The sequence below is a fragment of the Ischnura elegans genome, chromosome 2 (genome assembly GCF_921293095.1).
Source record: "Ischnura elegans chromosome 2, ioIscEleg1.1, whole genome shotgun sequence".
Taxonomy (NCBI): domain Eukaryota; kingdom Metazoa; phylum Arthropoda; class Insecta; order Odonata; family Coenagrionidae; genus Ischnura; species Ischnura elegans.
Window position 1 is genome coordinate 8,307,241 of NC_060247.1, and position 17,317 is coordinate 8,324,557.

The following is a 17,317-nucleotide window of genomic DNA, read 5'->3' on the forward strand; positions in this document are numbered from 1 at the left end:
ATGCGATGCAACTCCACGTGACGTCACGGGGACGTATGTTTCTATACGAGTAGATATGAGTTTTACTTCGTCTGAGGTAACCAATGCATGCACGAGGCACAAAGCTCAGGGAAACATCTCTTAATTACCGATTAAAATTGCCTAAGTTCGGAAAGTTTCCTTCGTTTGATAGGGTATTAATAATCCTTATTTAAGCCAAGCGCTACCTGCTAGCAGGGTCCTCTGCTACCTGCTAGCAGCCTGCATCGCAGCGGCACACATCCTCGCCCCAAGGTCACTTCACTTTGCGGCAGCGGGAACCATAACGACGTCACACGGGGTTTTCCCAGCATTCATACTTAGCCGTCGCGTTTTCGCGCGCTTGAAATTTTTCCCTTTTCATTTAATCGCAAAAAATAGATATTGTTATTCAAAAATCTAAAAGTGTGAAATTTGTGCTCCAGGAGTGTGTACTAAACTATTTAGGCAATAATAAAATAATAGTAAACCACCCTTTTGGAGAAAAGCAGGGGAAATGAGTAGAATTCATTACTTCTCACCAACAGATTGCCATGAAGCTGTGTGACTGGGACGGACAAGTTTGGTGACCCGATAGCCTTTACGAGAATGTCGACGACCAAAGCAAAGTTGAGGCAATACTACGCGGCCATATCAGGTGAGTTTACCGGTGACTGGATCAGTGTAACTTTGTATTCTGACACGAAAGATATTCCATAAAATATTAGTTATGCGCCCATTCATGAATTAAACAGGCAGGCAAGTGAAGGCTTCGGGAAGAACCGCGCGGCACCAACATCTGAGACGGCAAACAGCGATCAAATCCCTTTGGCGAATTCACCAATATTCCTAATATGCAAAACTGCGAAAACATTTATTCATGAAACGAGTTTTAATATAAATGATTACATCTTTATGCGCGCTGTGTTCTCTCGGTTCAAAATTTAGTCCCATGCAAAACTTAATGAGGAAATCTGAAGGGTTCCAAAGCTCCTGTAGCTCCATCCTTGGCCTCGTTTCTGGGCACATGTGAAAATTCTCCAAGCATTGAAATGTCTAAGAAATCATGAAGGATTTGAGTTTTTACCGTGATAAAAATTGGCGAGTTCTTACCGGGTATCTCAACAATTGATATAACTTCTTGATTTAATATCTCGCATCTAATGATGATTGAAAAGCGATATATGGATGTATGCCACGCGGTATACACCCGTATGTCACTTTTTCATTAATTGGTATCACCGATACATAAGGCTTTCACAGATAATTAAGGGGGCGCCCTAGCGTTTGAATTTCCCAATTTAACGGCTCACGAGGGCCTCCAGGCGCAGCGCACAGTGGTCCCAAATCGAAAAAGCTGGCCAAAAGTCATTTTTTCGACTTTTTATGAGGAAGTTTTGAATTATATATTCGGATTCTTCAGGATATTGCCTACAATAATTCCTACCTGATAGATCTGTGTGATTATTATATTGACCTGTACAAGCCGTCAAACACGGGCATGTTCACTTGTTCAGCCTAAAACGCCCAACGCGTAGAAATAGTCGATTTTAGGTAAATTCAACTTAATAAATGACTATTTTAATTTCATAGGATTCATCTGTCTATTTTAATACGGTAACTTTACACATTTTTGCACAATATTATGGTAAGCTTTCTTCGTTTCAGAATTTCTTATAACAATATTCAATTATTTATAATGTTGCCTATTTTTGGGCCAAATTTTAGTCAAATGTGTCGATATAGTTTTGTGCTCTTCCGTTCTCCTCAAATATTCCTATGCAGAATCCTTGGGAAGAGTATATACAACAAGATGGAGAAAAAAAATCTTGCCTATACTTGCCTATCCGTCATCTAGAGGGTTTTAAGTTAAGAAGCTAAGGGCGGCTGGCCGGGGGCCGGCGGAAGACCGAATCGCATTATCGCTTAAATATATCTGTATGGTCGACCTTGCATGGTGTGTACTTAGCATTATTCTACAACCTGTGAGATTACATACATCACGTTTTTACGCCTACCGTATGCACACTTCTCATTTGTGCACTCACCTTCAGATATTCATGAAACCAATGAAGGCCGGTTGTCATGCTCTTAATGAGAAAAATTATGAATGATCAAAAGCGACTACATAAGTCACTATGCGAGAAACTTACAGCAACCACTGGATGCTTTTCTCTGCTAATATTTCCTCATATTTTTATAGAGAAAAGATCCCTTACATTCTGTACAGCGTTGTCAGCACGTTCTTCCGTAATAAGGTCTTGGCGCTGAGAGAAATAAATGCTCCCTAATCCCCTTGCCGCCTCATTGCCGCCAAGAATTGTTCGCAGGATCATTTCAACAGCCTGTAGACGTAGGTAGGATGGAATGCGGAGGGAAATATTCTTCTAAACCCCTTTAAGGGTGCGTACATCTTGCAAGTGCATTTTTTGATAATAACGGAGTGAGGATGACGGCCTCCCTCACCATGACCATTGCATGGATGTGGTGAATATATCCCACTCGGTTTTATTTAATGATTTTTTTAGTGAACAAGTGTTGTGCTCCGAACTGTGTAAACACTCCTTACTCGAGAAACTTCTCCCGTCCAGATAATGAAAGCTATTAGTTTACCAATGTTTGGCATTCAAATTTCAGGATACGCCAGAAACTCAGAGGCAAGTCTATATGAGCTTTTATATCTTTTATTCAATGTCAACTAATAATTTCCGGTTTATGATTGGTTAAAAAAAGACAACTTTCTGAAATCACATTTATCGTTTCAGCCGTAAATACACCTGTTAAATTTGAATTATGGATGCCGCAAATTTTTCGTACCTTGCTGTGTACAATAATAATAAAGAGAGAAAAGAGTATTCATAAGCAATGAAAAGAAGAAGAAGGAATATGTCGTGGAATATTTGGAAACAAGATTTCAACGGAATGAAATCGAGCACGCCAAAAATATTCTGACGCGCTTTATACGAAGAATTTTTTTCCCGAAATACCTGAGATAGTGGAATCAAAGCTCGAGGATAGATGATCATTTCAAAGTGACGTTCAAAAGCTGTTTGCAGAAGGAAATGAAATTCCCTCCAGAAGCATATCAATCTCCCTCTCACATCTACTGAGTGCAAATGATTACCGTGCATGCATGCACAGTCGGCGAATATATGCAGTATGTAAAAATGATCATGCATTTATCTCAATCATCATGCATTAACGATGGAGTTTTAATTCAGGATTTCATTCCAGACAAGAATTGAATTGATGAAATTACGTGTAAGTTAAAAAATATAATAAATTAGAAAGAAATATCGGACCTGTTTCCATAATTTTCTTAAATCTTCGAACAGATGCTTTAGATGAAATTATTAATGTGATTTGCAATTTTCATTACAGGTATCGATGAAAGACTTATCCTTCGACTTTCAGTGATATTTAAATCCCTTTCCTGCGGCAACGAGATGAATAATAAAGTCTTTAGCCAATATAGCATGGATATAGCGGAGCTGTACATCGAGCTTCATGGTTGTATTATAAGCTGCCCATGGTACATAAAGTGCTGATACATGGAACAGCAATTGCCAAGTAATACTTTCTTACAATGGAAGTTTTAACGGAGGAAGCTTTGGTGGCAAGGAACATAGGCATGAGGAAATTCCGAGAGCACCGCGCAAGAAAATCCTCAAGAGTGTTAAATAATAAAGATATCTTTCGAAGACTCCTTTTAATATATGTACTTTACATTTTAATTACAACAGAAGTTAAAAAAAAACGAGGTCAGTCTATCAGGTGAGGTGAAAATCTGCTAATTTTAAGTGATTCGCAGAGCGACAAAGAGTCAGGTAGGGTGACATCGGACGACGATTCTTTTGAAATTCGTTTTATAGGGATACGTAAAAGTGATTTTATTGAAATTTAAACATTATTATCCTCAATTTGCTTATTATCAGTCAATTTATTTAATCTAATGTGACTTTTCAAGTACATGGAAGCCAAAAATGCATAAGTTTGAATAGTTTTTCCGATTTCGGTATCTCGCCGTCTACGCTGATGGTCGCGGGTTCGAATCTCAACAATTTCATGTCGTAAGTTCTATTATGGCTTTAAACTACAATTAATAAATCTTTTACTTTAAAATTATACTGTTTTAAGTTCTCCAATAACAGCATGTTATCGCCAATCGCAATGACATTTATATCGAGATTTTCTAAAAATTGTTTAAATAATAGCAGCTTAAAAAATGCTAAATTGAAGAGATATCGTAAAAATAATGCCAAAATTAGATTCAGGCGATCAAAATCCGTTCCGGCCGTCAATTTTTGTTTCTAATTTAGATAAAATTACGACGTTATTAATTTTGGCCAGCTTTTTTCGATTTGGGAACACTATGCAGCACCGGGATATGGAGACCGAAGCCGAAGCGCCGCGAGGGAGAGAAAGGGCAACTCGCCTCCCAACTCCACCCGCGACGACTCCGAGGAGAAATTTGATACTCAGGATAAATTTGATACGGGTGGCTGGAACAGGGGTCGCAGTCGGAGTTGATATGTGACACCTAAGCGGCGGCGAGCCAATTAAAAATAGTAGAAGCCAACTTATGAGGGTTGTTTTCCTCTCTCATGCGCTGAAAAAATAGGCCTGTGAATGCGAAGGTCCTTTTGAGTTTACACCTTTTCCGAAATTGTTGGCGATGATATCTTCATTGTGTAAACAGGCATTTCGTCAACATCACGCCGCCGACCTCGGTGGCGGCTGGGTAATGTCCTCGCCTGCCATACGAGAAATTGCGGATTCGAGTCCCGCCTGGGTAGGTTTCCCCTATCTAAGGCTTGGTTGTTCGTGTAAATAATTGTTAAACTTTTTGAATACTTAATATAAAATGGCTCAATTTGAGCTGTATTCGGTGGTTTGGGAATAAAACAAAATTAAAAAAATAAAATTTCAGCATTGAATTGTGGTTTATGGTGTTATTTTAACGGAATGTCGAGTCTTTTTACGCAATGAAGATATCATCGCTCGTAGTTTTCGAAACGGAAGGGAAAAACGGGTGGCAAACGAAAAATGGAGAGGTTTCTCATTTTTTGATATATACTTACTTGAAATATATTCAACTAACATAATTAATTAATTAATAAAATGTAACAATATATGTCAGCTAGCTTGCTTGAAAATCACACTTGGATGTGAAAAGTAATGGTAACTTAAGTTACAGCTAGAAATATTTTTATTAACACCGATGAAAAGAAGCAATAAAACAGAACATGATGACAAAATTCTGTGGGAGAGCCGAAACCTGCATTTCAAGACAGAAGTAGTACTTAATTAATAGTTGAACTTTGTGTTATCATTTTTTCTGATATAACACTCACCAGAAATCACCTCGAAAGCATTTTACATTTTGAGAATGCAATGGAAAACATGGAATTATGTATGAACCATTACAAATTAACAAAAGTATTTAAATCATAAGAAAACATCAAGAATAAGTTCACCAGCTCCACAACTAGTTTTCATTTGCATTCAAGGGAAATGTTGACCCAGTGATCATCACTGAATCTTGGCATTGATGCTATGATGCGCGAGGCTGTGTGGTTCAGAAGCCCTTGAAGGTCCACCTTAAATTTTTTTCTTCCACTGATGTCCCCTTTGGGTATGTAGATTTTTTTCATCCAGAAATTTTGTTAAATTGCCATCAACAATCAGCGAAATAGCTTCTTCTAGCGTCAGTTCATTTTGAGTTGTAGGCATTTTCATCCATTTCTGTAATATCCGTTTCCCTCGGGTGGGGGTGGTCGTGGTAATTTCCATCATTATCTTCGCTGCCGCATCATTCCCTTGCGAGCGCAGTGTCACAGATTTGGCTAGCGATAGCTCAGCTGCTGTTGCTTTCTCAAACCAGTCACTTTTCTGCTCTTATTGTTAGACCTATCACTAGACCTCTTAAAGTCATTCTTATGCCTTTCTTTGCTGCTTTACCCAGAAAAACCAGTAATTAGGTAGCAATACAAATATGTTAAACAATAATTGGTTACAAACCGTGCAAGGACTCTCAAGGAGATTATTATGCATGTCATGTGGTTATACCCTTTTCTAACCAACATCGACGTTTTTTTCAAACCTGTCGCTGGTTCTCTTGCATTCGTCCCATTTCTGGAAATACGTATTGAAAAAGTGTTTGTGAGATATTTATCTTGGAAAACATAGGAACCTTTTTATCGTTGCGAGATATCCTCCAGTAGTGGCAGTTCGTCCTCAATGCTGAAATCTCACGCTCTAGGGAAAATAGACCTTGGTACCTCGCTTCCGTAGCACAAGCACTGAGATCCTTAGTCAATTACTAGTAAAATTTGACTAATATGCTCGGTAAAATCGTGAAAGGAATGTTTTTAAATCAATTGGGAAGAGCATTTGTGGAAAACCCCGTGCGAGCCACCTCGTAGAAATCACCTGTATCGAAGATAAGCGATCCTCAAAATGGCAAAAACCCTTCATATAACGAGGCAATAAAGCAGTTAGCGGCATTTCTACTAACGGACAGCTATGATTTTAGTAGAAAACTTTTGAAACGCTAGATAAAAATCGAAAGACTGAGGTAGGGTTTACGCTCACAATTGGGGTTACCGCGGTAGGAAGGGTAGTGCCCGCCGCCACTCTTGAGCCCTTTCCAATGTTTGAGCTGATGGGAGCTATGGAAGACCTAGGAGAATGTGGTTAGCAAAATGCGAGTACATTGCGGTAAGATATGGGTTCTCCAAGAATAAGAAACTACTTCCTTGCAGCCGCGCGCTTTCCGAGACAAGCTTCTGACTTGCCAGCGCAATCGTTGAGTCCGTAACATGTATCTCATGAATAAAATCGTAATTTGCACATTAAAAAATAAAAAAATAACACTTATATGGATTTTATAATGTATGCGAGTGTAGAAAACTGTTATGTCGTCTCACCTTTAGCGAAATATCCTCAACTATAACTAATGTTGAACAAATTTCCGCATCTAATCACCGCGTCGGGTGGTTGGACACTAGGCCGGCTCTTATTTTTCAGAATTGAGAAAAGTTATGTTTTCCTGGTCTCAAAATGATCCAAATGAGGTTCATATTCACGTGTTAAAATTTGGTTACTTTAAAATAAAGGCGACCCGTGCCCCAAGGGCCCTAAGTACTGAGGACCCTCAATTGAGATTTTTGGGGCAGAAAAAGTGCTATTTATATGTAAGACGTGAAAGTAAATTCTATCAGCCCCGATTTTCTGTTTGTTTTCACCTATCTCTAAGCGTTTACGATACATAGTCCGTCGTAATGCATTCCACCCCCAGGGCGCGACCCCGCACCGCGGCGCCGCTGAGGTACGGCCAGCACCACATACTAGAGACTTCCCCTCCACCCCTTCCCCTCCCTCGTTGATAATTTGATAAGAGTTGATAATTTTTTTGTTAAGCGGTGTAAAATCTTATGCGTAGCAATGTGAAAAAACACGAAGTTTTTCTCTAACCATGTTATCAAGACGTGAAAAATAAAACATTTTGATCGTTTCATAAAAAATAATAGAAACTATCAATAGAAAAGAAATTTTCGTTACTACGGAATCTAAATATATTCATTCTTGTTATGGCATCCTTAAAAATTACTCATTTTAAAACAAAACGCAACTGTAGACATACTTCTGACAATTTTATCAAAAGATAAGAAAACATTATTGAGATCATTTTATGTTAATTTGACAGAAGTATCTGTTTCTTGCACGTCTTCCTTTTCCAAGTCTTCTATTCTTTTCGACGGCGTCGTTTCCCTTGGGGCTTGCAAGACACTTCCATCGCATCGCAAAAAAAAAAACGCAAAAAGAAAGAACGACGATGCAACCTCAAAATCAAGCAGCTAAGAAAACGTGTGACCGGCCGGCTGTCGGTGTTGCTGCTGAGGACTTGAGGGGAGGGCCTGCGCGCTATGGAGGGGAGGGCCAAGAGGGGAGGCGAAGGAGTGAAGGATGACTCGCGGAAGAAGGAAAGGTGTTTAGGATGACTCGAAACGACTGCGCGTTATCGAAAAACTGGCTGCAAGGTCTCAAAATTTACCAAATTGTAGCTTTGATTTACGACGCGTGGCATACGTGTAGCCTTTGCTTGTAGTTGAAGGATTATATTATGCTTTGGTCGGTTGGACTTTCTTTACGTGATTTTGCGCCGTGGTGATGGTCATTGAAAAAAATCGAAATTCGTGAAATTAAGCGTCAAATATCTCCTGTAGGAAACCTGGTAAAAGACCCGTCTTTGTCTCAAGGCACAGATTTAACCTTTATAAACATTCTGAATAAAGAAACCGCTATGTACCTATAACGAGCGAAGCACGAACTGGTTAATAGAAAGGGTCTGCATCGCCTTCCGCGATCGAGCTAGGGCTCCCCCTTAAGAAAAATTTACCTTAAGGATTAAGGCGGAGACAGCTACCGAAAAATTGGCCGGAAATGATCCCATTCGTGGGAAACCCATGAATGAGTGAGGTCATCGCCACTACATTTATCGAGAATTACTGTCGGAGGCTAAATGTAAGAAATTCTAGAAGCTTCTGGTGCGTTTTCCTCTAGCAGCCTTTTTTGATATGCATCATGTATATCTTAATCTTTTGCCAATTGTTTATACTTCAATCTTCATTGCATAATATCCCTCGAATTATTTTAATTCTTCTGTTCCAATCCTGATTTAAGCACATTTAATGAAAATTTTCCGGATATTTATTTTGAAAAAGCGTCACTTTATCGGCGAAAATAGTCAATTCTTTCGGCATCGACGTCTAATTACTTTTCCACTTCTTCTTGTTTAAATGTCAATGATTTAGGCAGATCCCGCGGTCATGCATGGCTATGCTACACTTTGATCTACCGTTCAAACGAAATATTACCGAATATTCTGCCATCGATCGCGTTCCATAAGAGGAATATGCAGCAAATAATTCGTCATTTTAAGCAAATGCTGAATACTTGTTAAAAGTTCACAGTAATTCGTGCATTAATTCTTTAACATTCTATAATCTAATTGTTAGAACGGTTTAATTTGCTAAAAATGAGAACTTTTTATTCTTGTCGAAAATTACCACTTATTATCCTGGGCAATGCCAACTAACAAGAATTTTGAGTCAACACACCGCGTTATTTTCCATTTATGGAATATAAAATAGAATCTCTAAGAGCGCATGAAACTCATTTCGAAGCGCATGAAGGCTCATGTCCCTGACTTGTCGGTTAGCATTTTATTTCTGCGCTGGAAAGGAAGTTAAACTAAACTCTAACTTTCATTTATTCTTAAATTTTATGGCTACTTAGAATAAAGTATAAAATAAACGCGTAGATTTAATTCTACACAGGTAATAAGTTTATGATCACATTCCAAAACCAAAACCTCACCAAAAAGAAAAATGAATCTTTACGCCCATCATCAATATAGTTTGTGCAAACTATGAAAAGTCTGTACGAACACGATTGAAGCATGCGCTGCAATACATCGCATCAATTGAAATAGGTGCACGCAATCCTCACAAAATGCATTACACAGTTCATAAATAGCTGAAAGTGAAGTTCAAATAAATTCAAATTCATATCGTGAATGAATTTGATCGGCGGTTCCCAACTTTTTTTCCTTCCGTAGCCCTCGACTTGTATACAACCGAAATTGCACCACCAAAAGTTTAACGTGCACATCTGATTACATGATTCATCTACGGGAAGGCACTTTCACTTATAAATAATTGTGTCAATTGAAACTTTGTTTTAAATACACCATAAAATATGTATACATATTTCCTGGTTAAGAGATACATAGCTCCGAGCGTCCGCCATTACCGATTATTTTCAGCGTACCCCTAAGGGTACCTTCATAGTTTGGTATTGCGTTGACGCCGCGGCTAGCTAGCCAATCAGAGCCCGTCTTTGAGAATTGATGACGTCACGTCTCCAGCTCGCTGCGTCGTCGCAGAAAAACTGAACCTGTCGGATTTTCTCTGCGTGAAGGCGGCAGTACGCCGACGATTTCGAATTGGTGTTTTGTTTCTGGGTATACAAATATGCAATATTAGCTCAAATGGGAGTGACAAATGCTGTTTACTTCATTATTTACTATTATTTTGAAGTGTTAAGCATAGATATATCGTATCTTTCCTAAACATAGGATAAATGTTAACCCTACATTAGATTACAATCACCGAGGAGCGTAGATTAACATAACACATACCCGTCAATGGTATCACAAGCTAAATACAGCGTGAGAGCTCCTTGTTGGTGACTACGGCCGTTTAAATTCCAATTGATATCTATTAATTGTGCCCTCATGATATACTCAGTTAGAGCTATTTAGATAACATGACTAGGACAATCTGTTTGAGCAACAGTTATCATTAATAAATATTCCTGATAACATTCCACGTTACTCATGCTCATTGAGTGTATGTAATTAGCTATTTTTCGAATATTCCGAGTTAGGAAATAAAATTTAAAGATCATCATAATGCATAGGCAAGGGCCATCACTACATGCATTATTATCGACTTTATGGTCGCCATATTAACTTCAAATACTATTTATAGTTAAGAAGAATATTTTAAGAAATGAAATTGCGTAAAAATTCACAAAACAACTTATGTATTGTGCATTTGGCTCGAAATCATAAGATGATATGCTCCCAGGCCGATTTGTGAGAGCCGAGGCTTTTTGCCTTTCATTCGTTTTCGCAACGCAGAGCTGTGAAGGGCTCCAACTTGCTGCAATGAGTTAGCTCCGCCCCCAAGTACGCAACGCCGAGCTATGAAGGCACCCTAAGGGGTACGCGTACCACCGGTTGGGGACCGCTGAATTAGACGGTGCGTAACCTTTTAAAGACCTAACTAACTCACCAACTGATTTTCATTATTTTCTGCCCATCCTAGTTATTTTACAACTAATTATGAGATATTATGAAAGAAAACCCGATCAAAAATTTTTAAACGCGTTTTCAAGCATGCGCCCCAATGGGAACACGCAACAAAAGTTTGCTATTACTTGAAAAATAAATGTAAACTTCGCCAAAAAAGTAATTTTAACAACGTTATATATATTGATCTTTTAAATAATTGAGCATTTGTTACTGGAGAGCGAGTGTAGGGAAACATATTGAATTAACCTCATACTCATTACAGAGGTGATAAAAATGACCAATTTTGAAAATGTATAATTAACGACCAATATATACACAAGCCATGCTATTCACTTTTTTAAAATACTTCCGTACTTTATTTGCATAATAAAAGCTATAAAAGTAATGACAGATACGAAATATAATTTTCATTAATTTTTATGAATCTTTTCCCAAATGGGAACATTGGACTCTAAACGGTTATGGAAAACTTAAAGAGGGAGAGAATAGAAACGAATAAAAGACGCAAAAAAGTAAATAAAAATAACAGACGAAAGGAAAGAAATTGCCTATGTGGTGCTATCAACAAATACTTTCCAATATATTCGATCGGCCAATATCTTTAGAAATTTACGCGGATATCATTTGGCTTTGTATAAAAGTTGCCCCGTGCCGCAGCACGTGATTCTCACACTCAAATGCTTTCACTAGAACTTTGCCCAATATTTTCCTCAGAGTATATTTATTCAGATTTTTTTCTGAAATCTGTCTGACCTTGTCGGGAAATTTATTACTCCTCTAGAACAAGGGCGGTCTGGTTTCTTTTGTCAAGCCGCATTTTAGCACTGGTTCTCTCCATAATTCAATTACTCGTTATTATTTTATAGGCCAGATTACGCCTGGGACAGATTTAATGCTATCTCGACCAGATCTTATATTTTTAACTGTTTTATACGAACTTAAAACATTAAATACCCAATGGTCACTTATTACCATGAAAACTTAGGTTGTAGTTATTACGTTTCATCTTAAGTACCATTCTGTAAAAAAAAACATTACTTGATATCTTTAAGCTTCTTGAAAATAATTTTCTGCAAACAATGTAACTAATTTATCTGTTAAAAATATAAACCGCCCCTGAATGTTCATCATCCCTTCAAACAATTACAACCTTGCACGGGCTCAACTATTTAATTTGAATTTATTGAGCCCGGCTCATTAATAAAAAATATATGAGTGGGTAAGAAGCCAAGGGGTACAAGTGATTTTTTATACGCAGATAGGTACATAAATTATCTATAGAACACAAACAAGTTCAATTAGATGCTTAATAGTGCATTGGATTTTCCACTAGATACCAGAACAGAACAGAGAGTCACTTGTATCCCATGGCAACCAAGTTTTGTGTATTTGCTCTAACAATTAACCTAATTAACCTATTAATTTAACTAACTCTGTCGAGAAAATAATCACTTGTACCCCTTGTTCTCTCACCCCCTCACATATGAATGATATAATATATACATAAATTCGAAATATTGGACGATAATTCACTTGAATCAATTTATTTTTACTTCAATAATGAATAATACTTAATGATGGACGACCATGAAATGACGCATGCTAGTTCCATCTGAATTTGAACGGCTCTTTAAAATCTTTTTACCAATTAGCAACTTTCCACCGAATATCAGAAATAAACACAATTTTCACTTAATCTAACAGCAACTTCACTCAATTCTTAAAAACTACCAGATCATAGACAACTGATATCAATCTCAAGGCGTGCCTGCCTGGTTAAACACCATTTTGGTATCAAATATAAATGAACAGAATCTAAGTGAAGCGCAGACAGAATTTTGCTCCAGAGAGTACTTTGAAGGTACCGATTATGCGGGTTGTCTACACTGATATTTTGTTATCAATTCGCACTCATCGGAAAAGCTCTCAATTAATTCAATCACCTACACTTTTCTTTTTCTTAACGCTGAAATTAACGTTTAAATAGTGTGTCATTGGCAGACATAATGAAATTTAACTCGATCGAAAAAGAGGGAGTCAGAAGTTGAGGATGCCCCAAGGTTAGTGGTCTTAACAGCAGATGTATCCCGAGTGGTTGTCACAAGAAAAGACATTTTGAGGGGGGAGAAGCCCCAGAAAGCTGCCCCTATCCCCAGGCTAAGTGCCTGACTAGCAGGATGTACATTGTACAGTAGCTGAAGTACAAGAGATCAACTACACAGTTCAGCATATTGACCACATTTCAATCCCGTGGCACTTTCTAAAATAAAGATTTTTCTTGCACATGATAGGAAATGCAAAGACTCGTTGTTTAATAAATATTGATGTTGATAGAGAAGATTGGGCCGTCGGGTATTTTGGGCAGCCACTAGTTTGGGACATGAACAGAATTCAACTCAAGAATTACCTAGCGTTTACTCCGATTAATAAGGACAGAAATCTGTTTAAACAGAGCATATGTACCTGAGGTATTTTCCATATACTTACGTGAAGGCATTGAGTATTGTATGCATCTATATCCTGTTTTTTTTAAACTTCAAGCTCGCCATTGAACTAACCCTGTGAACCTATTCTCTCATAGTGTCTCTCTTGCCGCCTAAGGGGGCCTTCACAGTTCGGCGTTGCGTTGACGCCGCGGCTAGCGAGCCAATCAGAGCCCGTCTTTGAGAATTGATGACGTCACGTCTCCAGCTCGCTGCGTCGTCGCAGAAAAACTGAACCTGTCGGATTTTCTCTGCGTGAAGGCGGCAGTACGCCGACGATTTCGAATTGGTGTTTTGTTTCTGGGTATACAAATATGCAAGATTAGCTCTAATGGGAGTGGCAAATGCTATTTATTTCATTATTTACTATTATTTTGAAGTGTTCAGCTTAGATATTTCGTATCTTTCCTAAACATAAGACGAATGTTAACCATAAATTAGATTACAATGACTTAGGAGCATAGATTAGCGTAACACATACCCGTAAATGGTATCACAAGCTAAATACAGCGTGAGAGGTGCTTGTTGGTGACTACGGTCGTTTAAATTCCAATTGATATCTAATAATTATGCCCTCATAATCTACTCGGTTAGAGCTATTTAGATAACATGACTAGGACAATCTGTTTGAGCAACAGTTATCATTAATAAATATTCCTGATAACATTCCACGTTACTCATGCTCATTGAGTGTATGTAATTAGCTATTTTTCGAATATTCCGAGTTAGGAAATAAAATTTAAAGATCATCATAATGCATAGGCAAGGGCCATCACTACATGCATTATTATCGACTTTATGGTCGCCATATTAACTTCTAATGCTATTTATAGTTGAGAAAAATATTTTAAGAAATGAAATTGTGTAAACGTGCAGAAAACAACATATGTATTGTGCGTTTGGTTCTAAATCATAAGATGATAAGCTCACAGGCCGATTTTTAGGAGCTGACGCTTTTTGCCTTTCATTCGTTTTCGCAACGCAGAGCTGTGAAGGGCTCCAACTTGCTGCGATGAGTTAGCTCCGCCCCCAAGTACGCAACGCCGAGCTATGAAGGCACCCTTAGTCGTAAACAAACGTTCAATCAAAGCTTAAATCAACAGAAAATCACCTATGATGACAGTGATCCATCCAGTATGCTACTTAAATTTGTCTACATTTTCTACGCCACCTTTACTGTGTAAGGCTGAGAGAGATATGTATAATTTTAAATCCAACTACAGACTTTCAAAAAATGTTAATAAGTTTAGAATATTTTCTGTGGAGAAGTACTATAGAAATAATTAAATTAAATTAAAATCCTTTTTACATTTCAACGCCGTTTATTCATAATAATGGTATGCTTCCCACGGATAGGAAACTCGCTCATTGGGACAAAGTGTATCAGTCCCGAGGTTCCCTTCGCCCCCATGTAACCTGAATTTACTAGATAAAGATGGCCCCTGGAGATGAATAAACTGTGCCTCCACGGCATGGAGAGGAGACTAGCTCTCTTGGCTACGGTCATCAAATGTTAATTGCACCGCTGACAGACCTTCTTTCTTTATTCCCAAACAGCCACGATCCCGTCACTTTGCTTCGGATTAGCCGTCACTTGGACATCCCCACTGGCGAGCAGACTCCAAGGGCAGGACCCATCCACATCGTACGAGCCCCTTGAACGGCCTTTGACGGGCACGGAGCTCTCGTGGGTCAGTTCCTTGATGCCGCTGGGGGCCATATTGGGCTCCGTCATGGTTGGCTTCGCGATGGACAGGTTCGGCCGCAAGAAAACACTGCTGGCCTTCGGCGGCATTCCGTGCGTCGTCGGCTGGATCGTCATCCTTAACGCGACCAGTGTTTACATGCTCTACACCGCCAGGCTCCTCATCGGCGTCTCGTCAGGGGTGGCACTTCTCGTGGGCCCCACTTACATCGCTGAATTTGCCTCCCCCTCCCTCCGCGGCTCCCTGTGCGCCATGTTCCAAATAATGTTGAACCTGGGCGTAATGGTCCCCTATTGCATCGGACCGTACACGTCCTACTTCGTCCTGGCCGGTGTGAGCCTCCTGTTCCCTCTAGCTTTCCTTGCCACGTTCCTTTTCCTCCCGGAAACACCATTCTATCTGATTTCCAAACAGGAACTGGAGGAAGCCGCCAAATCCCTCGCGTGGTTCACGGGCGAGAAGCAATCCCCGGATCTGTCCAAGCAGCGGGACATCATCTCGTCCTGCGTCCACGAGGCCAGCTCCGTCAGCCTCGTCGATTCTTTCAAGGAGCTCTTCTCGAGTCGAGGGAACCGGCGCGCTTTGATGGTCGTGTCCGGCCTCATGTTCGCCTTCCAATTCTGCGGCATCAACGCCATACTCTTCAATTTGGAGACCGTGTTTCGCGGGAGTTCGAAGACGAACAAGCCGTGGCTGGGTCCCAGCGAGTCGGCCATCGTCACGGGAGTCGTGCAGAACGTTTCCACTTGGGTGGCGGCTGCTCTCGTGGACAAGGTGGGCCGGCGCCCTCTGCTTCTGGTTTCCACGGCGTTAGCCACGGTGGGGATAGTGGGTCTGGGTGTCCAGTCGTTCCTGGAGGAGAATAAGTTCTCCGTGGCGAGCGACCTTACTTGGATGCCGGTGGCCTGTCTCATGCTCTTCGTGTCCGCTTTCTGCGTGGGCCTGGGCCCTTTGTCTTGGATCGTCATGAGCGAGCTCTTCACCGGAGGCGCAAAGAGTGCCGCTTCTCTGCTGGGCGGCGGATTCTCCTGGCTGCTGGCCTTCGTCGTCACGCTCACCTTCAGTCCCATGGAAGAGTACCTGCATTTCTACGGAACGTACTGGGTTTATTCCGTGTGCTGTGCACTTGGGTTCTTCTTCACTGCGGTGATGTTGCCCGAGACCAAATGTAAAACTTTGGAAAACATACACGAAGAGCTATGAAGAACGTAATTTTGGATCGGCGAGCAATGGTAAATGGAATTCCCTGCGAACCCCGTCATGCACGGAAAGCAAAAGTCAGCAATTTATACTAGAGGATGTAACAAAGTTTCAAAAAACGTGATTATTAAAAATCGTGAAGAAATCAGCACCTCGATTTGGATGAATTACATTCACGAGATGACTAATTGACATTAGAGGAATACCCACATACCAGTGATAAAAAATTGAGTCATTATAAACGTGATTACCATAGCTTAAAAATATTTCCAGGCGAATTTCAAAATGGACTAATAGGGTTCAAACTTTATACTTCACGACCCCTTATTATATGTATATATTTTTTTTTATCACGAGATGTGGGTCAAATGTAAATATTATTTATTTTTTCAAACTTTGCCTACGTTTACGTTGTATACATTATCATTTTTATAGCCCTGAGGATGGACAAATATAATGTCCGAAACGTAGGCAAAGTTTGAAAAAATAAATAATATTTACATTTGACCCACATCTCGTGATATAAAAAAAATATATACATACTAATAGGGTTGTTCACCATATTTTTTTTATTTAAGAAATCGAAATATCGTGCTTCAGAAGGAGCAATGACAATAAAATTATGCTATTTTCTTCATTGTACATGCGAAAAATCCACAGAGGAAAAATCATTCGCCTTGACCGGGATTCGAACCCGGATCCCGGTCTAGGCGAATGATTTTTCCTCTGTGGATTTTTCGCACTATTTGTGCATTGCGGGTGACTCCGTAAAAAGTTATCACCGTGGCTAGTCCCGGTATACTTTCATAAATTCATTGTACATGTTTAGAGAAGGCTTTAAACAGTGACAAATTTTACGTTACGCCAAAAAGCCCTACTTCCATCTTGAATTGATGTGTGACGTCACAAGCCTGTAGATGCCCTACTGCAGTGTTGTTTAAGTGGCTCAGCAGGGTTATTCCACTTTTTTTTAAGATTTCCAGCGTCTGCCGCCAGATCAGTGTTTAAAGAAAATCCAAATTTATCCTTTAATAAGAGTAATAATAAGC

General features: G+C 39.5%; 1 protein-coding gene across 1 annotated transcript; it reads left to right on the forward strand.

The window, feature by feature from the left end:
* The first annotated feature begins 552 nt into the window (after nucleotides 1-552).
* On the forward strand, nucleotides 553-16,545 carry LOC124173995 (facilitated trehalose transporter Tret1-like). Its single transcript, XM_046553151.1, has 2 exons — nucleotides 553-655; nucleotides 14,920-16,545. The coding sequence occupies exons 1-2, from the start codon at nucleotides 607-609 to the stop codon at nucleotides 16,269-16,271; spliced, it is 1,401 nt and encodes a 466-aa protein (XP_046409107.1). The 5' UTR covers nucleotides 553-606; the 3' UTR covers nucleotides 16,272-16,545.
* Nucleotides 16,546-17,317: the final 772 nt, after the last annotated feature.

What these genes read in the sequence shown, in the direction of transcription:
- LOC124173995 (XM_046553151.1), top strand. Translation starts at nt 607, where the DNA reads ATGTCGACGACCAAAGCAAAGTTGAGGCAATACTACGCGGCCATATCA. An exon ending in ATACTACGCGGCCATATCAG is followed by an intron (nt 656 to 14,919) that starts GTGAGTTTACCG and finishes ATTCCCAAACAG; the next exon opens with CCACGATCCCGTCACTTTGC.